The 27,238-nt window shown below is 35.8% G+C and overlaps 1 protein-coding gene and 1 long non-coding RNA gene across 2 annotated transcripts; one reads left to right on the top strand and one right to left on the bottom strand.

Annotated features, from left to right (window-relative positions):
- Positions 1 to 7,476: 7,476 nt before the first annotated feature.
- On the top strand, positions 7,477 to 11,521 carry LOC113338074 (ruBisCO large subunit-binding protein subunit beta, chloroplastic). The gene is made up of 14 exons (XM_026583592.1): positions 7,477 to 7,567; positions 8,212 to 8,447; positions 8,558 to 8,683; positions 8,773 to 8,910; positions 9,002 to 9,097; positions 9,212 to 9,454; positions 9,585 to 9,819; positions 9,941 to 10,110; positions 10,201 to 10,278; positions 10,356 to 10,427; positions 10,550 to 10,654; positions 10,768 to 10,860; positions 10,970 to 11,062; positions 11,184 to 11,521. Exons 2-14 carry the CDS (start codon positions 8,226 to 8,228, stop codon positions 11,316 to 11,318), a joined length of 1,806 nt encoding a protein of 601 aa, XP_026439377.1. The 5' UTR covers positions 7,477 to 7,567; positions 8,212 to 8,225; the 3' UTR covers positions 11,319 to 11,521.
- Positions 11,522 to 11,718: 197 nt separating this feature from the next.
- LOC113338076 lies at positions 11,719 to 14,519 on the bottom strand. Its single transcript, XR_003354584.1, has 3 exons — positions 13,923 to 14,519; positions 13,572 to 13,674; positions 11,719 to 12,702 (listed from the first exon to the last, which is right to left on the bottom strand). It is a non-coding gene; the product is annotated as an uncharacterized LOC113338076 (long non-coding RNA).
- Positions 14,520 to 27,238: the final 12,719 nt, after the last annotated feature.

Genomic DNA, 27,238 nt, shown 5'->3' with positions numbered 1-27,238 from the left:
GGCGAAGCTTGATGAGGCTTAGTTGCATACCATCAAGTGGATTCTCATACTTCCTATCAAGCTACAAAGAGTAAGCTAAGTTGATGAAAATGAGCAAACTATAATCTATCTGGAGGCTAAAAACCAGAGTGTCGTAATTTAGCTCAAGAGGAGTCCATTTTGATGGGAAAAAACCCAAAGATCAAGAAATGTTGATCTATAAATCCACATGGTCACCAGAATTTAGACAAATTCCATTGTTTAGGGCCTCAAAAGGCCGTTTTAGCCGTTTAAAGAAAGTCTTTATTTTCTTAGTGAACCCTTTGCTGGGAATGAGGGTAAGTTGTAAAGGTGTGGAAGCTAATTTAGATGCATCATGATCCACGAGCATGCTTGCAAGGGAAAATGGTCCGTCACACTTATTCTTCGAGAAAACCGAGGGGTTGAATTATTTGAATCCCTTTGTCAGAATGAGATTGAAAGTGAGAAAGGCTTAAACCAAGAGATCAATATAAAACGTGCTTCTGATACACTGTGTGGCTCATAGAAAATAACTTTGATTAGCTTGATTTATTTGTATTCTCATGTAATGGGTGTGCTTAAGGAAGTCTCAAAAGACCCAACTTCTAACAAGAGCTATGAAGTAATGAGTCTTGTGAAAACAATAAAATTATATAGTTTTGTTTTTCGTATTCATTTGATGAGAATAATAATAATATCACAAGTGATCTTTCAGAAGCGTTGCAAAGGAAAGATCAAGATATTGTTAATGCAATGAAATTGGATAATATTTGCAAGAAACAACTACAAGAGATGAGGGATAAAGGTTAGGATTCTTTACTTGTTTAAGTTTCGTCATTTTGTCAGAAACATGGTGTAAAAATAATCAATATGGATGGTGATAGAGATAGACCAAAGCGTAATGCCCAAAAAATTACGAACATGCATATCTATCATTTGATATATATTGTGTTCGATATATATTGTGATGTCATATATTTTTGCACACCAACAAAAATATATAGGATAACTAGAATGCAACAACTGAATTACCTCATTCCCTTAATTAACTCTTCCGAGAAATCATCTAGAAAATCTCTACATTTTTAGAAGAACTCAAGTCTGCAATAAAATGTTCTCGTTCGCAAGCAACAAGTTCCCTTTCTGAAGGCAATTCTCACATGCCCACATTAGAATAAAATTATTTTATACTCAAAGAAAAGATCCTTTTGACGAGGAGAATAAGTTCGAAAATTGAATTGCAAAAGACCATATTTTTTCACAATTCGTTGGAACTACATGCTAACTTACTTGACATGTCAGCAGGGTATCCAATATTCCTCCTTCATTTTTTTTCTCCTACATCAATTAAGAAAAAGTTGTGACTGTAAGTTCCCAGTGACGGAGATACGCTTGGACAAATAGACCCCAATGTTATATTAGTAAAAGTAAGTAAGAATATGTGGAGTTTACTAAGAAAAAAAAGTAAGAATACGTGAAACACTGACACGCGAATATTCAGATACTTATCTTTTAATTATTCCTCGCTCCCATTCTTTTATTCACTGGAAACAAGAAATGGAAGGGAAAAGCAAAGAAGCCAATAGGGATAAAATGACGAACTAGGATCTCAAATAATAGTTCAAAGCTTTAAAACTAAGGTTGGTTGAAATTTATAATTAGTATATTTCGTATGATTACAAATTTTTAATTAATTTAATACTTAAATAATAATAATATTTTATCTTTAATTTGTTACGACTATGTTTTGCTTTTCCCAAATTGGGTATTTTGTCCTTCTTTAGGTATGGTATTAAATATTGATCCTTATGAAATTCCCAAATTGTGGAATTTAATCGGGGTTTTATTATGCAAAGCTAGGGGTTCGGGTCTTATGGCTCACGTTCATTTCAAGGTAGGTTTTTTAGTTGATAAAAGACAAGAGTTATTCCGATGTTGTTAATACGTGTTTTGAACGAATAAATGTGCAACAGCAGATACCGTGCCTATTCTAAATAGTAGTTTGACAATATTTAGTCTTTTAGCTAAATAATTGTTAGGGGAAAAGCCAATTTTACTTGAGGGAAAGACGATTTGGGGTGGATTAATAAAAAATTTCTCCCTATTAATAATTATTTTTATTTTTTATATTACCCCTGTTAACTAAGAAATAATTATTAGACGAAAAAACCCAAATTCATGCCTTATGATTTTGAATGACACGATATCGATGACAATGAAGTTCACAATTACGTTTTATTCTTTATGTTTTTTCACCTTTTAATTTATGTGACTTTTAATGGCGCAACACAAATTCAAAAAGAAGTTTAGGAGCAAAAAGCTGAGGTAAATAAGGAAAATCCTTACTTTCGACGTCTGCATTTCAAAGATGACCCTGGCTTAACACTGACTCGTACATGGAAGTGATTATTCCTCAATTAACTGAGTCTAATTACTTAATTGAGTGATGATAAAATCCATATGAAACGATCTCGATTCCCAACAGATTGTGCGCGCACCTCATCTAAGTTGGTCAAGTCTTCTAGTATTTAGGCTTAATTAATTAAATATAATAAAAAATAATTATTAATAAAGAGAAAGTTTTTTTAAATCCACCCCGAAATCAGCTTTCCCTTTATTAAAAGCAGTTTCCCACTAACAATTATCTTTTAGCTATATATAATTATATGTGTATAAAGAATTAGTAGTTTTGCATGATATGAGTTTCTCGACCAGAAATGTTAGTCTTAGGAATATGAACTGTATACATTGAAATCAATATATTTCTTTTGTGTTAACTATATCTTGTCACATATATATTACATAAAGGTATCAATCATTTGCAGGTAAAAAATGGTCATGGAGAGGTATTTTAAAAGATGCACACCAATTTATCTGGCTTCGCCTTAAAAAAACATGGTGGCTATATGGAAGTTAATCAGTCTGCATCAGTTTCACAATTGAATACAAATAAAGAAGAAAGTGGTCCACTAGTTGAGAAATCATCTCATTTGGAGAGAATTGGTATCAATTCAGAATATAAAGTGCAGTTGATCTTGGAAATCTTCCTTGGAAAGTATCAGGGTATCATCCAAACAATCAGGACCAAGTCTGAATGACATATTTGCATATGGGTCCTTGTCAGCCTTGAAATCATATATTTCCCTCCAAAAAGAAGGGCAATGACAACTCAAGAAGATCTAATACCTTATGGTTTAATGATTATGATTGGTTAGAATATATCATAGCTAAGTGTTTTGTCTATCTTGTTATTTATTCGAATCAAAAAGAGTTAATAACTTTGTTAAGAGTGGATATGGACTGGGAAAGATAGGTTACAGGAACATGTTGGCGGCGAAGGAAGTGTGTCAGACCACTACTCCGTTGAACCCACCAAATGTCAAGGTTGGTTGTTATATTTTAGTATCAAAACTCATAAGTCGCTTGATTAGATTACTAGATTCAACTTGGTTAGGTTAGACTAGGAGGTTTATAAATATTCAGAGATACAAGTATTACTCTAAAGACCTGAAGAATTCGAAGACATATCGACATCAACGATGACATCATCCTTCCACTTGAGGTTAGTAATACATGACTCGAATTGTTTCTATTTCTATGACGTAAGCTTTCAAGTCGTTTCTGATTGAAAACATAACTTACGAAGCTATATACATGAAACTACAGTAATAAAGGCTTCATCATCTTATTATGATCAAAGCTTTTTATTGTGCATGTACATAAAACTATTGAAGATTCAAAGACAAAAAGATTTTTCTTATTGGTTTCTTATCTTTGTGATTTCCTTCGTGCACAAACTTGATCGGCTGGGATCCAACTAGATCTAGTTTATCTTTTGACAGACTTATTATTGCTAGTCGTATTTAGATCGACAAGCTATTTGGTAGTACTATTCAGCATCTGAATTTGGTAGTTCTGTTTGACTTGATCTGGTTAACTTGTTAATCCAGATCTTGGAAGATCTAAACCCGACAAAGGATTTTAATTTATTTTAAACAGAAAAGCCTTTGTCACGATCAACAATATATCTCTGATTAACTTCCTAAGATAGGAGAGTGGTTACTAAATAGATTAGTCCTTTGTTGTTTGGAAGACGATCGAAATGGTTGAATGCTTAAAGTATTCAGAGAGGCTGAAGAAACTTAAGATAGTGGTTTCTATCTTAGGATTCACGTGCGTTGGCTTGATTGGTTGTAGGCGCAGGGATACTGCGGAAACCAGGTAACTAAGGGTACTTTACTTGGTCTCAGCTATACGAATTTCGTAGTGGTCTTTGTATAGCGACTTAATTCGTGAGAGTATTCGAAACTGGACTACGTCCCGAGATTTTTCTGCATTTGTGGCTTCTTCATTAACAAAATCTTGTTGTGTGCTTTTACTTTACTTTCTGCATTATAATTTTTCTAAGTTATAATTAAAGTAATTGCACTTGTACGGTAATCCCAAACACTTGGGTTGATCCCTATAGTTTAAGGTTGGTTTCGAACTTATACTATATACCAAGTGTGTACCTTGTGGTTACTATCTTCTTGACAGTCTTTGTCTATATTAGGTCACGCAAAGTATCAGACTTATAGGTTGATATAGAAAAGATTATAGTGTACTTGGTACCCTCGCCATTTCAATGTGCTCACAATGAAGCTAAGGAATAATATTATGCCTAATTAAACCTAGATCAACTTATTGAAACAATAATTAATAAGCCATCATATGAATCCACGAGGCAATATAAAAGGAGATTGGGTTGCTCAATTCAGATTGTCCGAGCAATTCCACTACCATGATTAATATTTCGTGGGAATGATTCAACCAACAAATCAGGTAACTCTATTGAGATTTTACAATGACTTGGATTTAATATGACAAAAATAAAACAATACGCCATGGAGAGTGCATTGGCAAATTTGAAATTGACTTCTTCAGATATTCAAAAAGATATTACAAATGTTATTTCATATGAGATCATCTCGAAAATAATGAGTGATATTGGGGATTCATTATTTTCAATTCTTGTTGATGAGTCATATACTTCTAACAAAGAAAAATGGATATTGTTTTACCGGATGTGAAAGAAGGTAATGTTATTGAGCGTTTTCTTGTAATTGAGCATGTAATTAACTTCTACCATCTTTCAATCAAATAGACAATCAACAACTTTTTTCTTATGATCGGTTTGAATATCTGAATGTCGCGAGGACAAGGATTTGATGGAGCTAACAACATGCGAGATGAACACAATGGCTTACAAAAATGTTATTTTGGATGAGAATGATTGTGCATATTATATTCATGACTTTGTAGGCCAATTACAATTAACTTTTATATCCGTAATAGCACATACATAACCCATAAATAAAAGACTTATTTTCTTTAGTTACTTGTGCTATAAATATTGTTGGAGGATCAGCCAAACGACTTTGAGATTTTTCGAGAAATTCATGGGGTTGAATTATTTGAAGCCCTTAGTCAGAATGAGATTGCAAGTGCGAAAGGCTTAAACCAAGATACTAACCTAAAACGTGCTTTTGATACACGGTGAGGTGCATACCAAAATACTTTGATTAGCTAGATTTCTTTATACTCTCTTATAATGAGTGTCCTTAAGGAAGTATCGAAAGACCTTACTTCTAACAAGAGCTATGAAGTAATAGATCTTGTGAAAACAATAAAAATTACATAGTTTATAGTCCGTATTCATTTGATGTGAAAATTTATCGGAATGACATGTGACCTTTTAGAAGCGTTGCAGAGGAAAGATAAATATATTGTGAATGCAATGAGATTGGTTAGTATTTGCATCAAACGATTACAAGAAATGAGGGATAAAGGTTGGAATTCCTTACTTGTTAAAGTTTCATCATTTTGGTGTAAAAATAATCAATATGGGTGATGATAGTTTTCTTTCAGATAAAGATAGACCAAAACGTAATGCCCAAAAGACTACGAACATGCATATCTAAGATTTTGATGTATATTCTGTTGTCATAGATTTGCAACTCAAAGAATTCAATAATCACTTCACAGAGACAACAATGATTGTTATTTCGTGGTTTGCTTGTGCTCGAATAAATTAGTTTTTTCATTTGATAAGGAATTGATGCGTCTTACACAATTTTATCCAAGATACTCTTCTGTAGTTGATCTTGCACGACTTGACGATCAACTGGAAAATTACATTATTGGACGTCACGAAGAATAATTTTTTTTGGTCAGTTTGCTCAGAATGCACTTCAGGAGCTTAAATTCTTTAGCTATCCCCGTAATCTTGCCAAGGGAATTGTCTCAGAAATGCATAAAAATGTAAAAAAACATCACGGGAGCTTAAATTCTTAAGGGGAAATAATATTTCTTGGCTTAGTGTGACGGAAATTGAGTTTCCAATTAGACTTTTGGGTCCACCACCCCTAATAAATCTTAACCCTAAATAGTGGATTTAGATTATTAATTTCCGGAATCACCAAGTGGTCTGGTGGTTGGCATGCTCCCTCCCACTGTGGAGATAGGGGTTCGAACACTGTAATTTCTGAAATCCACTCCAATTAAAGGAGTTTGGATGTAGTCTAGGGACCACTAATCTAGGGCATCAAAAAAATTGTTAATTTCTGTAGTTTATTAAAACTCATTTATCTGTTGGCTAGCAAGCGACCCACATCTAGAAAACTCACCAGCCAAGGTTTCTTAACTACCCACATTTTAGCTAAGGGATAACTTATAATACAATCTAACCTCAATAAATGAATAGTTGAAAAAAATATTCATTTAGCGAGATTATTTATTTATCAATAAATGAATATACATTTAAAGAGTTCTCTTTTTTAATCTTATTAACTGATGTCATCTATAATTTATGCCAGATAGAAGTCAAACATCTTTTGATCTATCGATCATAACGAGAATGATGCGGTTATGGAATCACCTACCTGTGATGAAACTATTGAGTCTGTAATAAATGATGAGAATGACCGTGAACCGTATAATAATGTCATACCAAATGATTTTTTTTTTTGATTCTCGGGTCGCCATAATACTTTTCACAACACATAACAAAATATTCTAAAAGTTGTGCATGCATTATAAAAGAAAATAATGACATGTAATTTGGTTTTAGGTTGAAGGAAAAACTAATCATTTCTACGGACGTATTCTGACAAGAAATGATTTTTTGTATGAACATTGTTGAATGAATGAAATATTTCTTGTATGTTTTTTTTTTTTTTTTGCAGGGAATTTAAGTAATTTTGTTTTCGTAAGGCATTTGTGAACATATTTTTAGCTCCGTTTGGCCTTGGGGTAGATGGTTCCACAATTATTGGGACTTACGCAATGACTACGAGTCGCTAGAGTAGATTAGCCGTTCCTAGGTATCCTTCTAGATAGTTCCACCAAGAAAACGGATCCAACGGTGTGGATTGGCTCGAAGGTTCAGGAGTGAAAATAAAATCCGACCCATTTTCTATAAAACCTAATCTCTCTCTCATTTCTCACCTGTCTAAAATCTCACAGCTTATCCATCCATCTACTGGTTAAACCCTAGCTTTTTTTCTTCAACAAAAAAAGCTGTTTTTAGGTTCGTTATCTTCCCTTCACTGTTTTCTGCCTAATAATCTATGTGGTTTGAATGAATTAACTCTTTTAGGGGTTTACTGTGGGTTTAATTAGGGTTTTGACGGATGTTTTGCTTCAAAGATGAGTTCTTTTTATGAGGGTATTGTTTGTGGTACTTGAATGCATATTGGGTTTAGTTTAATTTGGATAAGTCTTATGGATTTCTGTTTTAAGTGGTAGATTTCGTTTTGGGGTTTTCAAATGACTTGTTCTGTTCTTTGTTTACGACTGGATAATGTGTATTAAATGAGCTAAGGAATTATAGATGGATTGAGATAGAATTTCCATGTTTGTGCTTCGGAAATTGATTTCGATGAGAAATTCTCATGGTTACATTCTTTAGCTTCTGATTGTATGGTTAAAGCTTGTTTAAGGTGCATTGTTTGTGGTTTGTTGAGGTATTACATTGAATTTTTCTTGCTGAATTGGAGAATTGAGATGTTGGGTTCTGTTCATGTTGTGTTTGAGGAAAGTTATTGGTTGGCCAAGTGTTTGAATGACCTTTTCTGTGGCTGTGATGAGTGACATTTAGATAGTGTAGATAAGATTTATGTTTTGGGTTGCAATTTCTATGGATTATGTTTTAATTGTTTGCTGTAATTGCAGATTACTGGAAGTAAATGGCTTCAACTTTGACAACAATGTCATCTGTTGGTTCAGTGGCTGCTACATGTAGCCGTGCCACCACAGACAAGAAGCTTTCAAGCTCTTCACAGATATCTAGAGTGTGTTTTGGTGGAAGAGGACAGAATGTGGTATTGCAAAGAAGATGTTCATCAAAGATTAGGGCAGCCAAAGAGCTGTATTTTAACAAGGACGGGTCCGCTATTAAGAAGCTGCAAGTAAGTTTGTGACTTTGTGGTCTATTCATTTGTTTTGTTTATTTTTTTGAGTTTACATTCTGGTTTATTACTGGGTTCCTAACTTCTGTTTCAATTTTCTGTTGTTGTAGGCCGGGGTTAACAAACTTGCAGATCTTGTTGGAGTTACTCTTGGTCCCAAGGGTAGGAATGTTGTTTTGGAAAGCAAGTACGGCTCCCCCAAGATTGTGAACGATGGAGTGACTGTGGCCAAAGAGGTAGACACCTTTACATGGTGCTTTTGGGAGTTTGTATGTAACATTGGCTTATTGTTGTGTTGATGGGATTTTCTGGAATTATCTCATAGGTCGAGTTGGAAGATCCAGTTGAAAACATCGGTGCTAAATTGGTGAGACAAGCTGCTGCTAAGACTAATGACTTAGCTGGGGATGGTACAACTACATCTGTTGTTCTAGCCCAAGGGTTGATTGCTGAAGGAGTCAAGGTATGTGAAATATGCTGCTTCGTTTGCATTATTTCAGATAATCAAAGAAAACATCTTCAGTGTCTGCTGCTAACTTGGAGATTTTCCATAGGTGGTAGCTGCTGGTGCTAACCCTGTTCAAATTACACGTGGTATTGAGAAGACAACAAAAGCTTTGGTTGCCGAGCTTAAACTAATGTCGAAAGAGGCAAGTTTCAAATGTTTGGTTTTTATTTTATTTTGTATCTGTATAACTTGAATACTGCAAGTCTTTTCAGCATTCCAAGGGCTTGCTAAGTTTGACAGTTTTTATTATATTCAGGTTGAGGACAGTGAGCTTGCAGATGTGGCTGCTGTTAGTGCAGGAAACAACCTAGAAGTCGGACAGATGATTGCTGAAGCAATGAGCAGAGTAGGGAGGAAGGGAGTAGTGACACTTGAAGAAGGAAAGAGCTCTGAGAACCACCTCTATGTTGTAGAAGGAATGCAATTCGACCGTGGTTATATCTCCCCATACTTCGTTACAGACAGTGAGAAAATGACGGTTGAATTTGAGAACTGCAAGGTAAGAGAGTGGTCTATTCTTCTGTTTGTTCCCTTCATCGATGATCATTCTACATTGATGGACTTTCTTCTGTTACTCCATCCTTGTTTAGTGTATCTCAGCTGTCTGATGGATTGATCTCTCTATGCAGTTACTTCTTGTTGACAAAAAGATCTCAAATGCTAGGGATCTTATCGGTGTCCTAGAAGAGGCTATTAGAGGAGGATACCCTATCTTGATAATTGCTGAAGACATTGAACAAGAGGCTCTTGCAACTCTTGTTGTAAATAAGCTCAGGGGTGCCTTAAAGATTGCTGCACTTAAAGCTCCTGGATTTGGAGAACGCAAGAGCCAATACCTTGATGACATCGCTATCTTGACTGGAGGTATCTACGTTCGCGATGCAGTTAGACTGATATACTATTTTGTTTTCCTGTAATTACCAGGATCTGCTTAAGCTGATACATCTCTCTAGGTTCTTAACATTATTCTGTAATTTGTTCTCAGCAACCGTAATCAGAGAAGAAGTCGGGCTAACCCTAGACAAAGCTGACAGTGAAGTGCTTGGACATGCTTCCAAGGTCGTGCTAACAAAAGAAACCACTACAATTGTGGGTGATGGAAGCACTCAGGATGCAGTTGATAAGCGTGTTGCCCAGATCAGAAACCTAATTGAGGCATGACTGACATTGTGCCATTTGTTCTTGGCGTTCCTTGTTTGTTATTGTTGATCACTTGTATGACAACGATTTATGTTTTAAATGCAGGTTGCTGAACAGGACTACGAAAAAGAAAAGCTGAACGAGAGAGTCGCAAAACTCTCTGGTGGTGTTGCAGTTATTCAAGTATTTACACTATAACATACCTCATCCAGGTTGACGGAAGTATCGTGTTCTTTATGTATGACTTTTTACTTGCGCAGGTTGGAGCACAAACTGAAACTGAGCTTAAGGAAAAGAAACTGAGAGTAGAAGATGCTCTTAATGCAACAAAGGTAATATTCTTATCAAAGACATGTAGTATAGCAGACATCATAAATTCCTTTTGGATGTTGACTGCTCTGTCATCATAAATTGCCATGGGCATTTGACAATGTGACAAATGAAATGTTTGTAGGCTGCTGTGGAGGAAGGAATTGTTGTAGGTGGTGGTTGCACCCTACTGAGACTGGCCTCAAAGGTTGACGCCATTAAGTTAACTCTTGATAACGACGAGCAGAAGGTAATCTACTTACAGCACATAGTGTTAGCAGTAACATCCACTACTATGTTTCTGTGGTGTCTATGTTATGCTCCATCACTTGCCTTGACCAGTGTGGGTCTGATTGATTGCAGGTTGGTGCGGAAATCGTTAGAAGGGCCTTGTGTTATCCACTTAAGCTAATTGCCAAGAATGCTGGTGACAACGGAAGTGTAGTGATGGAGAAGGTAATAAGTTTTCAAAAAATTGTGTATGAAGGAAGTTTATCTTGCGTTAAAACAATAAATTTATTTAGAAACTGCGCTGACTGGCTGTTATATTTCTATTCTATTTCAGGTGCTCTCCAATGACAATTTCAAGTTTGGGTACAACGCTGCAACTGGCAAATACGAGGATTTGATGGCTGCTGGAATTATTGACCCTACCAAGGTAAAGATAGCGTACTGGTGTTTAGGGGGTTTACCATGCCTGAATTCTGACAAGTTGAATCCATATACCAGTTGGATTTTCCCTAGCATGTCCTGATTCTCATATCTAATTCTAATTTCAGGTTGTGAGATGTTGCTTGGAGCACGCAGCTTCAGTAGCAAGGACCTTCCTAACTTCAGATGTTGTGGTTGTTGACATTAAAGAGCCCGAAGCAGCTATGGTTAACCCAATGGATAACTCAGGATATGGTTACTAAGGCACAAGACTAGTCTTTTTTCCTGTAAATTTATTATGGGGCATGGTAGGAAGATTGAATAATATTTTGTTAGAAATTAGAGCAAGTTTTGCTAGAAGAAACCGGCATGTAACTGATAATAGACTTACTCAAAAGATTGTATGGTTGCTAATTTTTTGAGTTTGATTCGAGTAAAATGAAATATTAAGTGCGTTTCCAAAATATTCTTTTAGCTTTATGTTTTCAATTAGGACTGGTATGTAGCCGGTATTAATTCATGTACGAGTGAAAATAATTCTAATACTGCACTGGGGTTTGTCATTTCAGCTTGTCTGATGCGAATATCTATCGATCTGAACACAGTGCTTTTACCATGAATGGTGCTCGAGCCAGTGTAACATGGTCGAACAATGCTACGCAGTGATACTTCAATTCTGATTTTTAGAACACTCAGTGTTTAATATGATATACTCCATAGCATCTGAGTTATTTAAAAGTATAATTCTGATTTTAGAACAACTCCGATGTTTAATATGATACTCCATAGCACCTGTGAGTGAGCTAAAAGTACTAGATTTTGTGCCCGTGCTACGCACCGAGCGGGCCCCAAACCGCTTTGCCTTGCTCTGTCCTGATGCATGCTTAGGATTCTTGATTTGGTGTAGCTCGGCTTCGCCTCGCCCCGTTCCATGGTAACTGCACACAATAGCTCCACCATTCCAGCCATTCTCTTCTTTCCTTTATACATCAGTTATATCTTCCGCAATAACACATTTCAAGCACATATTCATTCCCTTCTTTCCATTGCAGACTCAAACACCACATACCCACTACAACAAACTGCAGCTTCAATCACCTGCCATGCTCATTTACTTGTAACTCCATTCAAACACAGGCCAACACACATCCAACCTTCTCTGCATTTCAGCTCTAAGCACAGTACCACTATCAACTGCAACTCAACTATCTGCAGCCAGCTTTTACATCACAAACCACCTGCAATCATTTCAATGAAAAACCACATGCAATCATTGCTGTAATTGCAAACCACCTGCAATCAACCTTCACTGTAAACAACCATCACCTCCTTGCTGCAATTCAACTCAGCACCACCAACTCATCATAAACTCAGTAGCAGTTCAAACAATTCCAGCTTTTTCTTACTACTTCAATCACCAAACCAACAACACCAAATGCCCTTATTCCCTGTGCGTCACCATTCAGAGGTACTTCTCACATGAATCCATTGAGAGGCTAGAAAAACTACATTTCACAATTAACGCATCGGCACAACGGTCAATCAAGTCGCTCGCCCGCCATAAGGAAGTACACCCAAGGACTTCAAAATGCTAGCAATTAGCGGAGCCGCACCAATGCCCCTTCACCCGTTCCAGCATGCAGTAAGCTGATTAAGAAAGGAAACAAAAACAAATATGAGAAAACTTGGAACAACACAACGATTGCCCCTGCAACAACAAACCCGGTTTCAGTTTAGGACAGACATCAACAACACAACACTGGAGCTAAAAATATTAAACAAACATGAGGATACCATTTTCCCTATAGTTATACAGCAGGAGCTTCGCTTAGAATTTTTGCATTTTTAAATAGATCAGTTAGTGATAGAAAGTCTCAACTTGTTTGGGAGTTGAGGCCTAGAAGAAGAAGAAGATTGACAGAAAGACAGTTGAACCCTATTCTTAAGTGTTTTAGTGTAGCGCAGTAAGTGACAATGATGGAATTTCAGCCAATGGAATCAAATTAAAGTTTAAGAATACACGTTCAACTTTCAGTAACGAAAACCGATTAACGAACATTATAAAACTACATAACCATAAATGATTTCTAAAATGGAAATCTCCACAGAATGTTAAATTCTTTCAGTAAATTTAACATTTTCTGAAGCTTCTCAAAAAAAAAAAAAGGAAAGTGTGACGTGTGATGCGAATTTTGACCACAAAATATTTATCCCTGGTAACTCCGAGTGCAAGTATATAGATCTTGCACAGTTATGCAGATAAAGCTTTGAAGTGCCCTTGAAGCAATGAAGCACAAAACCGAGAAGTTATATTTACAAACATTATAAGCACATGCAGCTCGTACCTAGAAAAAGTCGCGTACAACCAAAACAAAGTTCTTAATCTTTCACATAAAGCCAATTTCTCATCAGCCACCACCCATTGTTTCATATGGACCAAAAACTAATGGACCACCAAAATCAAAGTGCGCTGCCAACTTACTTGTGCAATTCTTTTTCCTTTTCAAAAAACATACCTAATGATAAGAAGTGTTTCCATCAATTGCAATGATGCCGGCGAGCAAGTTTCTAAAGTCTTGACTATGCATAGAGCTAGAAAATCTTGTGCAATTTCTCCACCTGAACATGTTGAAAGAAATAACATAAATGTATATTCCATAATAAGAGTGTATAATTTCTTGGATTTATAGATATATACAGATTTATAGATATACACAACTGACCAAACAAAGCATTCTTTTATCAATGTAAGCATGGCTACATACATATAAAAGATAGCGGATATGCTTCAAAAAAAAAAAGAAAGATAGCGGATCTATTTTTCAATTTCATTGGATCACCATGGACTAATATGTTTGAAGACTTACATCTGGAGAAGTGAAGAGCCTTCCTTCAAAGTTAATACTAAGAAATTTTACTCCATTATTTATGTTCGAGTGCAAGTACCTGTGTAAAATTAGTGGTACACCTAAGAAAAAAATACCAATGAGCAAGTTGTGAAAGTCAAAATCAAAGCAAGTATTACTAATGCATATGTAGAATAGAGAGAAGAAGATAATGGAATTAGGGTATGGAGAAAAGAGACGGCGGAAGTGGTTTTAGGTTTTCAGCATCTCAGTTTCAATCCCTCTTAGCCATAACTTCAAATTGAACCTAAATTACAGACCCACAACACCATCAACAGTCTTCTTTCCTTTTTGTATTCTCAGTCGAATAAACCCTAAATCCTTTTCGGTTCATACTTCAATTCAGAAACCCCCAAATCAAACCTAACACCAAATCAATTCGAGCCATTATACTCAAAATTGATCAAATGGAAAACCGGAATATGGCTCAATTGATAGAGAGAAGAACCATATTTTTGGTAACTGGATTAACGGGATTGAATAGCAGATCAAAGTAATGGCTCGATGATTTCTGTTGCAGAAGAAAAACTCAAGAGAAAGAGAAAGGAAGAGGTTCGGCAAACGATTAGGGTTGTAAAAGAAAATAACGAAATCATCCCAAGAAAACAGAGATGACAGTGTTAGTTTTTTCGTAAGTATTGTATACCTACTTAACGTCCAGTTAAGTATGTGGTGTAAACCAAGTGTAAGTTATTATTTAGGTGTAAATCCACACATAAGTGTTGTATAACCACGTTTTTGCTAACGGTGTTACTAACGGGTGGTTAAATACAGGGTGTAAACTGAGTGTTATTCATGTTTAAATGTTCCGACCAATAGAGTTCCGCCATTTTTCCTCTCCCGAATTGCTCTAGTTCAAAGCTTTTATCTAATTTAATTTGATGAGGGTGTTACACTCATCGTGCGACGTGGGAGCTCATATGACTTAGTGTTTTAAAGGAGGGGAGATAGGTACTACCGACAACGGTGGATGGTCAAACGACATTTTACACTATGGTAAAAGCAACGACATTTTCAACTATGGTAAAGCAACTCAACTGCGCGGATGGGTCAAACGACATTTTCCACTATGGTAAAAGTAATTGGATGATGATAATCAATCGCGCGGCTGACCTAAATCCTCCAGCAGTTTCACAAAGATCTGGCGGCTCCAGATAATCCGCCGGCCGATTATGTTCGTCCACTAATGACTGGTTTTTCACTAATGACTAGTTTTCCAAAAGTAAAAACGGTCATATTTTCACCACTATAAATTATCATCTTCAAACAGCCTACTCACACCAAAATTTAGTTTTCTTAAATTTTTTTCTTCTAATCTGTTTCAAATTTTTAGTTGAAATGCCTGAAAAAGCGATAACACTTTTCTGCGAAAGAAAACTTGAAACTGCTGTTTCTAAGATACATGGAAGTTTTAAAAGATTGAAAATTGTAAAATTGAAGTGCAAATTTTAGAAGTGGTTCCAAAAAAAAGTTTCATTAAAAAGCAGAGAAAAGCTCCAGTTTTGAAAAATTAACAACAGAAAATTCAAAAACAAAGGGGAACAATTCAGGAGCGCGTTGAATGAAAGATACGTCAAATGAAGATAAACAGAAGACGAAAGCTTGTACTTGATTTTTTATTGAAGTTATTAGTTTACTTCTTATTATTTTCTAAGTTTATGGCTTATAAAGAAGTGGCAGTAATATTAATCAATGAAAATATTTAGATCTTAAAATAGATTTCTATTTCATATTAAGAGACACTTTATTACATTTAAACTTGCATATATAATAACGACAACAATATCATCAGACCACATCAAATGCAGCGACATTATATCTATAGAGTTCATAACATTCAAAATGCTTAAACTCTCTTCCGTGTTCTTCAGTAAACTTGGTATGAGCGACGGTTTTCTGAAAAACAGATAAACAACAAGTTAGTTAAGATATTATTATCCGTGATGACAAAGATATACTCACTAGTTGTTCGTTGGGAAATCCACAATTACTACGGTGAACCATCCGTAAAACTTCTGCATAATATTTGACTTCATTAGTGATGAATGAAAATCTTAATTCTAGGCTCTTGATGTTTCTTATATATATTCATTTAGCAATTCCACAAAGCTTAGCAACACTCTTTCCCAGAATTGATCATTCATATGTCTCGTTATACAATGTAACCAACATCGAACAAGAGTAACATCTTCGTCCATAGTAAAGACAGGGAGAGCCCTTATGATGTAGTGAAGATGTGATTTAGATGGACCATTTTTAAGAATGCTGAAACAAGCTTCGTAAAGAAAAGGTTTGTCGTGAGATTTCTCCCAATTTATCTAGATCTTTTTGGATCACTTCAGCTTCAGTTACACCGACAAATTTTTCTCGATCAATTTCCTTTACACGATCAAAGAATGGCGTGACAACACGATTAATTTTATGAAAACGAAGATACAAACCACGAGCATCTCAGTTTCCGGGGTTCCCTGTTTGCAAGGCGAACATTGTGAAAATGTTTTGCCAAAAAGACGCGTCGACACGTCTTGATCGCGCATAACATTTGATTCTTCCTTATGAAAAACGTAGGCTTTGCATAAAGCTAAATCCTCCTCTTGAGTAAATATAGGACCACGTATCCTAGCAGACATTTTACAAAGAAAGAAGAAGATGTGAATCTGAAGATTGGAAGAGTTGAATTTATAGGGTAAGAATAGAGCGGCTGGAAATATAGCCGTTGGAAATATAGTCGTTGGTCAAAGTAAAACCGCGCGACTTTATCTAGATTTGAATCACCAAAAACTATTTTTTTGTGTTATGTTTTATCTAATTAAACCAAAATTTATTCGCTTTTGCACCAAAAGTTATCAGTTTGACAAAACTCGTCACACTAAGCTAACATGTTATACACTGACGGGGGCCTATGAGAGTGCTAACCTGGGCTTTATCCGGGTATCCCTCTAGTCTGTCAGTGCAAAAACTATATATTTGACCCTTTATTTTTAGGTTTGGTGCTAAACAGCCCAGGCAAAATTATATAAGTCCAATCTTAGGTCCGTCCCTCATGTTATACCTGTGCTGCGCCAGATCACGTGTTGTATTGTGCTTGAGTTTTTGTGTGTTGTGAATTGTCGTAAAGGAAGAAGCGGCATTAAGTAATACCCTAGGGACATTAGCGGTGTCTGTCAATAATATCAATAGTTTTTATTTATTTTTTCTTTTTTATACACGAAAGCCGGATCCAGGCCCCTACTTGAACCCAACCAATCAGGCCTCATTGCCGAACCCAATTCGCTAGAACCCAACTATACAATTACGCTATTACAAACCTTTAAAGCGGGGATTAAACTTCTGATTTCCTCCTACTGGAAACCATTGAGTTATAAACTTGGACCCAAATGATACAAATAGTTGATCCTAGTTACCTACCCACGAATGGTACCATCAAGAAGAGGTTCAAATTTCCATTCAAACAATATATTAAGCTATAAAAAACCAAGGTGATACTCTTAGAGTTACACTAACACCAGCCATATTTTTTGGGCTAAATGAAAACCATATCTAGTAAAAATGAAACAAAAACCCCAAATCCGTTAATATGGGTGAATTACATCCATTTCATTCTCAAGAAATACCCAGATTACCCTACCATCCACTTCTTCTTCTCCATACGAGAACTGTATTCTCTCTTCGTCTTCATTCATACCACCACCACCAACAGAACCTCCTCCAAATCTTCCCGCACCACCATAAGAACCACGGTATTCTCCTGATTCTCCACCAACATCGTCTCCTTTTCTACTTCATCGTCTCCTACTCCGGTACCAACATAAATGTATACAAATCGAGAATGGGAAGTGAGGGAAAATAAAAAGGTGAAAATCGAACTAAATCTAGAGATTTGATTTTTTTGTGTAAGATTGATATGATTTTTCTTCTCAATCTATCTATTTTCAAGTTGGATGTCAAAAAAAAACTGGTCTCAAATGTCAATTGGGTTGGCGATTTGATAAACTAGGTCTAGGGTAATGAAGAATTAGTCTCAAACGATGAGTAAATCAATTCTTCCTTTGATATTCTCATTACAGGATTAAACAGATTCAAAAATTTGTTTTTGAGATGAATTGAATTGATGAGATGAATTTTTATTTGTTTTTCAATTCATTTCCTGCAATTTTACAGGCTTAAACGACAATTATATGTCGTCACATAAAATTTTATTTGTTTTTCATTTCATTTCCTGCAAACGAGAAGTCATATCCTTACAAATAATACAAAATCAGTTGTGTATGAACATGAATATATGAGTTGTTGTTTTCTATTTATAATCTTACCAATTAGTTCTTAATGTTTCAGTGGAATTTATGATGAAAATTAAACTTGGGGAAAAGAGATATGATATTTTTAGGGTTTATGTTGAAAATTAAACTTGGTGAAAAGAGATATGATATTTATATGATTCATGTTGTTGTTGTTACAGATAATGATGAGGAAGCAGCGATTTGCCACTAAAACGGTAGGTTGATTCGTTTTATTTGTAGTCATGCTTTGAAAATTGTTGAAATTGATGTATAAAATTTTCTGCATTGCAGACTGCACCACCTAATTCTGATACTTTTGATGTTTATGAAAGATTGTTCACTCGCTCCATGTCGTTTCTTGTTAGTTTTAGTTTACAGAACTTTCATTTTGCTTTATAGTATCTTGTTGGAATTCTCCTTGCATACATAAAGATAGTTCCAAGTGTGCTGGACCTGCTAGGGATTGGAGAGTACCTCCCTAGTTTAACCATATTTCATCGATTATGAAACACTGAAGAGTACATTTATGATGAAACCAATTTCGGTTTCATCTGATTTTGGTGAAACCAATTTTGGTTTTATCTAATTTTGGTTATATATTTTTTTAACACTTGACCCATATGTTTTATAAATTAAACCACCTGAGATGAAAAAAGCTTCAACTACCTATATTATACTCCAACTCACATACGGTTGTAGTTGTCATTTTACTTGAAACAACTAGGAGGCCGACCAACATTTTTTAGTTTTTACAGAAGAAGTGTGGAAATGGAGTTTCCATTTAAGGTTGATATAGTGAAAGGGAAAGTAGATTTGAATACTGGAGGTGGATCAGTAGCTTTGGTAGACATGGAGCTTTTGTTGCTATCATGGGTAGGCACAAATCTGTTCTTGATTTCGCAGTCTCTTCTCTTCGCTCTCTCGCAATTCAGGTAAATTGGAAAAACATACCCAATTCTTAATTAATGTTTTGATTTCCAATTTTATCTTCAATCTGTATTGTTATTATTTGTATTGCAAACTTGTAGAAATGAAATGAATGATTTTTATAAGATTAAGAACCCATATTCCTTTTTTTTTTTCAATCCATGTCGTTACTAGTGGGTTTCACTGAATTCAGCTTCATTTTCAGTAGAATTACCTTTAGTTTTTTTGTTACTTGATAGTGTGTGTGATCTGATCTCAGCAACAACAGTATAACTTAACAAGTTAATATCATTGATTTGCTTTATTCTTCGTTAATTAAGATGATTTGATCTCAACAAAAACAATGTAACTTAACAAGTCGGAGTCTTACGTACCCGCATCACAATGAATTACCATGGTAGTTTTACCTTATTTTGCCTGTATGACTTACCTTTGGGCTTTGGATATAATGAATGAATTGAATGGCCCTGTTCTGAATATTGAGACCTCTGTGTGTCCATGCCTTACAATATTTATGCGAGTTTCAAGTTATTTTTTTATAAGCCAACACAGGTTATTGCTATTGGTGTGGTCAAACAGAATGAATCATGGTTTATATATGACGAAAACAATTATGGTTTCATCTTATTTATGATGAAACCAAAATTGGTTTCATCGTATTTATAATGAAACTAAAATTGGTTCCATCTAATCTTATCCTTACTTAAATTGAATTTTGTTTATGAGTTTGAATTGTTGTTGTGTTTGATATCTGTGGATTAGGATTTACAATGCTAGCTGTGATGGATATTATGTTATTTGAATCAAAGAAGTGGTATTTGTGTTTACGTTAAGTCTGAAACATAAAAAGTTGAGTTACAAAATGTTGTTGGTGGGTGCTTTACAGAATGTTGTGAAACTGAATGTGATGATGTTTAGGTAGTTGTGTGGTTTGAATTCTAGTTGTAACTAATGATGTTGCTGAGGTTTGAATGAAATTTTTGTTTCATCTAACATGTGATTTTTTTTCTAGATTTTATGTCGACGAAACCAATCTTGTTGATGTTTCAGATAAATGGGTCTTGGACTCAGTTATGGAGGAGGTCAGAGTTTTTAGGATATCTCTTTGCTGCTCTTGAGGAACCAAAACCATCTGCACCTGTTGCACTTGCTGCTGCTTCAACTGCTTCTTCTACTCAGACCCCCCCAGTTCAAAATGTACCTGCACCTAACAAGTATCCCCCTTCTCCCCCAGTGTATAAAGATAAGTTGGGTCCATCAGAAGTAGTGCAGGTCCTCTAGCCAATAAATACTATCGCGCTAATGGCCAAAACACTGGCAAATTCATCACTGTGAGTTTTTAACTAAAATTTGCACAATTTCATCCATCTTGTCTCATTCTTAGACTATGACTGATATATATGTGAAACAACACATCTATGTACTTACCTTATTGTACAGTCTTGGATGAGCCGTTCAAGTTTCATTGTTAACCGATGCTCTTCCTAGCTTCGATATATTTTTATCTTGTATACTTTTGTTATGCTGCATCTGCATATCTGCAATTTTGTGTCTATTTTGAATGGATTTCTTAGATTTTTTTGGTTATAATAGTTGCTTATATATGCGTTTTCGGAAACAGGATCGATCTTCGACTAAGGTTCACTTTGTTTAGTTACGTTTCATCTGTTGGTGTTTCGAAGCTTTGCGAAATAGCATTTAGGCATGCCGTGTCAATCATGACATTTCAATGTTTTCTTTCTATCAATGAACATGTATAATACCTCTTATAATTTTTCTTGCAGTTGAATTCTCACGAAACCAATTTTGGTTTCATCTTATTTTATGATGAAACCAAAATCGGTTCCATCGTATTAATGATGAAACCAAAATCGGTTTCATTTAATTTTTAGTCGGTGGTGGTGGTGGGCGGTTGTGGTGCTGGTTGGCGGTGGTACTGGTTTTGGTCGGTGGTGGTCGGCGGTGGTCGATAGTGGTGGCGATGGCTGGCGCGATAGCGGTGGTGGCGAACGGTGGTGGTGGTGGTGGTGGACGGTGGTGGTGGAAGTGGTGGACGGTGGTGAACGGTGGTGGGTGGTGGATGGTGGCGGTGGTGGACGACGGTGGTGGCAGATGGTGGTGGTGGTGCGGCGGCGGTGGTGGATGACGGTGGTGGTGGCGATCGGCGGTGGCGGTAGTGGTGGTTTGGCGGGTGGTGGTGGATGGTGGTGGTGGCACGGTGGCGGCTGGTGCAGTGGCGGTGGTGGTGGTTGGTGGTGGTGGTGGATGGTGGTGGTGGTGGATGGTGGTGGTGGCACGGTGGCGGCGGTGGTGGAGGTGCGGTGGTGGTGGTTGGAGGTGGTGGTGGTTGGAGGTGGTGGTGCAGTGGCGGTGGTGGAAGATGGTGGTGGTGGTGCGGTGGCACGGTGTCAGACGGTGGTGGTGGCGATTGGTGATGGAGGTGGGCGGCGTTGGTGGTGGCGGTCGGAGGTGGTGGCGCGGTGGCGATGGTGGTGGAGGTGCGGTGGTGGTGGTCGGAGGTGGTGGTTGGCGGCGATGGTGGTCAGTGGTGGTGGCGCGATGGCGATGGTGGTGGAGGTGCGGTGGTGGTCAGTGGTGGTGGCACGATGGTGTGTTGCTGTTGGTGGCAATTATAAAATTAAAGGTGGGGTTGATTTTTGTTTTTGTTGGGGTGATTTAAACTAGAAGGGTAATATAGACAGTTTATAATGGGGTTTTTATGAACAATATGTTTTGTTGGTGTTTTTGTGCATGGATAGTGACACCTCTGGTGTTGTAACTCGTGGACTATTCAAACAAAACAAAAAAAGAAAAGAAAAAGAAAAAAAAAGTTCAAACGTCAGTGGTATCAAATAAATCTGAATCTTCATTCATTCTGACCCCAATTTAACGTAGACAATTCCGATGAGAATATTACAAATTACAACTCCGGTGAGAGACATAGAGGATTACAATTCCGGTGAGAGTAGACAATTCATTCTATCCCCACACAATTTATATTTTTACGGCATATTTTCATCGTTAACTAATCCCGCACTTTCTAACTTCTATTAAAACTTTTTCTTTTTATAGAAAAAGAGGAGAACCTCATATTATTGATAACAAAGGACCATACTCCCTAAAAGGAGAATTTCGGTATACCATTACATCTTCATTCCAATTTTGAATGTTTAAGTAGTTTAAGATCTCCCATAGATTTTCTTCTTTCCAGATATGCTTGATGGCACATTTGTTACAGAAAACGGAGATTTTAGCTGCCCATATTACATTAATTCTTAAAACAAGATTAAAAACTTGGACTTTGAAATTTATATCTAATTTAGCTATGCTACCAACTTCAGTACTACTTTTATATTTTTGCTCCTTTGCTGCTGCATATTTTCATGTTAGCAACGTGAGAGTAGGTTCTGAATCGCTCCTAAAAGTGATAGAGTGACTGCTCCATTCTGTAGCCCACTGCAAAGCCGCATATGCACCTGCCGTCTCTAGTTGTTAAATCTATGTAAAGACCTATAGCTTCCCTGACTATCCCTGTATAATCACAAAGAGTTAGACCAATGGCAGCTTTTGTTACTGAATTAATCATCGTTAGGACAATATCAACTTTTATGTCTATCAATCCTGTTTGTCCATGCCACAGGTTAGTCGTAACCTTGAGAGTTTCATCATTACGAGGATTATAGTATAGTAACTGCATAATATCATAATCGGATCTGTGGATAGTCCCGTAACTATTTATAAACTTGATAATATTATTAGTTGTAACTTCACTATTTTGATTCTCCCTTTTGAAGGTGATTTTGCATCTAGCTTTCCAAATATGCTAAATTATAATACTACAAAAGACCTGCCATTCTATGCCATAGCCACCTCTGTTGGTGTTACCAAAACAATTACTTAACCAATCATGAAAAGTGTCAGTACCATTTTTTATAAATTTGATATCGAAATTAAAATGCATCTAAACTTGTTTAGCATAGTCACAATCCAAGAACAAATGTGTTAAGGTCTCTTGCCCCTCATTGCAAAGTTTATTAGTTGTATTAATTTCTTGAAGAATAACCGCCACTCTCATACTATTAGGCAGTATGGATTGCGCTGCTTTCCAGATAAAGGTTTTCACAGCAGGTGTTATCTTCATACTCCAAATTTGATTCCATTTTTTATCTACATTACCACTTGAGTTAATTTTATTGTAAAGAGATTTCACAGTAAACATATCTGTAGCATTTAGAGTCCAGTGAGGAATATCTTCTCTGTTGACATGATTTAGACATATATTCTTTATTTTCTCAATGGTTGGTCCATCAAAACATCTAGCCAGTTCCCCTAAGTCCCAAGAATTGTTTGTAGTAATCAGATCACTTACGTTTCGTAGCCTTTCAATGTTTGTTTGAGGTTTATCCATAGGTGTCAAAGTTTCACGGATCCAAAAATCATTCCAGATTTCTATATTTGTACCATTGCCAACTTCCCAAAAGAAAAATTTCTTTAGTTGTTGTATACCAGAAAGCATTCCTTTCCATATCCAACTATCATTTCTATTAGGATCGTTTTTGATGTGCAAAATATCATTGTTTGGGGAGTATTTAGCTTTGAGAATTGAGGCACAAAGAGAATTAAAGTTATCTTTTAGCCTCCACCCCATTTTTGCTATCATAGCTAAATTAAACTTTCAAATATTTTTAATTCCTAATCCTCCCTCATCTAAGGATTTATAAACAAAATTTCATTTTTTAAGACAAACACCTTTCTTTCCATTATCACTAAGCCCCTTTTCATTTTTCCCCCACCAATAATCCTTCTGAATTTTTGTTAAATTCTTACATATTTTCACTAGAATCTTAAAGCAATTCATTTGGTACACATAAAGCGAGCTTATGACATTTTTAACCATTACTGTCTTCCCCGCAATATTCAAGTCAGTCCCTCTACAACTAAGAATCTTATTTTTCATCTTTTCAACTAAAGGCTAAAATCATGTTATTTTAGATCTATTCGTGAAAAGAGGAGAACCTAAATACTTGTCATTTAAAGGAATGACAGTGACACCTAGAATCTCTTTGACTCTACATATGATCCTAGTTTCAGTTTTCGGGCTAAAAAAGACTCTAGACTTTTCAAGGTTGATCAACTGGCTAGAGGCTAAACCAAAATCTTTAAATAATTTAACTAAGCTGTGACAAGTTTTCTCACTTACCTTGCAAAACAAAAGACAATCATCAGCGAATAAAAGGTGGCTCACGGAAGGAGCTTGATGAACAATTTTAAACCCTTTGATTAGGCCAGTATCTTCAGCTTGTTTTATTGTTCTGGACAGAGCCTCCATACAGAACAAGAACAAGTAACGAGATATTGGATCTCCCTGCCTCAAACCTCTCGAGGTTTTAAAAATTTCCGTAGGAGTACCATTGATTAAGACCGGGAGGGTAGTCGTTGAGATGCATTGGTGAACTAAGTTGCACCATTGCTCATTGAACCTAAATTTTTTCATTATTTGTATCAAAAAAATTCCACTCTACTCTGTCGAAAGCTTTCGACATATCAATTTTCAGTCCCAAAAAGCTTTTTTTTGACTTGGAGTTTTTCATTTTATGAATGATTTCATCTGCTATTATTATATTTTCAGAGATCTTCTACCCGGAATAAAGGCCGATTGGTAAGGAGATATCATTTTATTTAGAAGACTTTTCATTCTTAGTGCCATAAGCTTCGAGATTATCTTATAAGAGGTGTTAGCAAGAGCAACAGGTCTGAACTCCGCTGAGGTAATAGGATTAAGAGTTTTTGGAATCATAGAAATAAAAGAGGCATTCATTTCCTTTGAGATGTTACCATAAATAAAGAATGTCTGAACCATACTGACTAAGTCAGGTCCGATAATCTCCCAGTTTTGTTGGAAAAAATTCGGCGGGAACCCATCAGGTCCCGGAATTTTATCTGGTTCAATGGAGAAAAGAGTGGTCTTAATCTCATTCTCCAAAGGAGTTTGACAAAGCATATCGTTGTCTAACTAGGTTATGCAAGTTGGGATAAGAATGATCAATATCTGGTGTCACACTGGTTGCAATTTTTTTTAAAGTGATTTGTTATGCAATCTGAAATGTCCTTTCTAGTCTCTAACCATTTATTTTTATCATTCTTTATTGTTTCTATCCTATTCCCTCTAATTCCTAGTTTAGCTCTGTTGTGGAAATATTTCGTATTTCTATCACCCAAAGCAATATTTTGATCCCTGCTTTTATCTTTCCAGAATTTCTCCTTTATACTATACCAGTTTGCAAGATCTTTTTTAAGTTTACTTAACTCAGTAGATTTGTTAGGATATGTTGCTCTTTTGTTAACTCTGTCAAGTTATTTTTTGATGTTTTCTATGTTAGTCTGAATATTGCAAAAACTACTTTTGTTCTATAGTCTTAAAATATGCTCAACATTTGCAAGTTTTTTGTTTACAGTAAAAGCTGGAGAGCCTGAATATTAGAGTTCCAACAATCAAGAATAAGTGGTTTACACTTTTCATCCTTTATCCATTTCCCAAAGTATTTAAAAGAAATGGCCCCATCATTCCAATGGTCGTAGCTATTGAGTCTAATAGGGACATCATCAGAAGCAAGAGGACCCAAGTGTCTCATACTAGAATTAGAAAAAATTTTGTTCCATTTACTATTTACTACAGCTCTATCTAGGCGTTGTTCAATGTTATCTGAGTCGCTTCTGTTATTTTTCCAAGTAAAAGTGTAACCTGTAAATCCCATGTCCATTAGACCACATTTATTTATCAGATTGTTAAAGATTCTTTCTTCGTTTCTTTTAAAAGGGAATCTACTTTTCTTTTCCTCCTTATGTAAGACTACATTTAGATCTCCTATTATTATCCAGGAATTATTTATGGTTTGTGCCATATCTTCTATTATTTTCCATGAGTGAAGTTTCATCCGCCTATATGGGCTGTCATAAAAACAGGTAAGAGTCCAACTGCTCTCATTTATGTGATTGGTAACCTCATCATTTATATAATTATGAGCGTGATCTATTATTTGAATAATAACATTATTCTTCCAAATTAGACACAGACCTCATGCACTTCCTCTAGAAGGAACCAATTAATAATTCTGGACATTTAAATGTTTCAGGATCTTATGCATTTCTTTATTTTGTTGCTTAGTTTCTGATAAAGTAGGATGTCTGGGTTCTCTTTATTTAGGATATCTAGAATACTACTTCTAGTCTCTAATTTGCCTAAACCCTGGCAATTCCAGGCTATCATACTTATAAATTTCCAAAAATAAGAGATAACAGGATAACTAAATTTTACTAGCACAATACAGTTCTTATCATGCAGACAATTAGCAATACAATTCTCCATATGGGTGCAAAACACAGTGTATGTCTTATTCATGTTTTCTATACATAATATAAGATGTGTCAAATTTTCTATTAACCAATCAACAATCATTTCAATGGAAATTTTGATATGAGCAGACAAAGGAGTAAGGTGGCAGAAGGTAGCATACACATCAAAAAGAAGAAGTTCCATAAACATGATAATCTTATCCATGAGATCATATTTTAACCCATTATCTTTAATCAAATCAATATGCATGAGAAATTTAAAGAAGTTGAAGTTCAGGGTACCTCAACTGTGTCCAAAACAATGGTCTTGATTAGAACAAGAATAATGAAACCAGTGGGAGAATAATTTGTGGAATTGCAATTTATTGAGAGAGTAAGATGCCCATCAAAAATACCAGATACCGTATTACCAATTATGCCAGAAGGCTTTATAATCTTCCATATTTTGAAGAGGAAATTAGGGCTTCTGTAGAAAATATTTTCCAAAATTTTCTTCTTTAAATCGAGGCTTGACTAGTTATTTCCAAACATACTAATTCCAGCGAGAAAAAGTGGGATTGGATTTTTGAATCGTTTATCATGGATATCAGAAAATTTGTTTGATTTGTTGATTTGTAGATAGAAAGTTGAATGGTTTGGGTATTGATTAATTTGAATGTTATGAACTTTCCCAGTTTTGTTGTGAATCTGTGGGTAGAGAAAATAGAAATAGAAATC

Source organism: Papaver somniferum, unplaced genomic scaffold (assembly GCF_003573695.1).
Source record: "Papaver somniferum cultivar HN1 unplaced genomic scaffold, ASM357369v1 unplaced-scaffold_18, whole genome shotgun sequence".
Classification (NCBI taxonomy): domain Eukaryota; kingdom Viridiplantae; phylum Streptophyta; class Magnoliopsida; order Ranunculales; family Papaveraceae; genus Papaver; species Papaver somniferum.
Note: the sequence above shows the minus strand (reverse complement) of the source record. Positions and strands in the feature narration are given on the sequence as shown.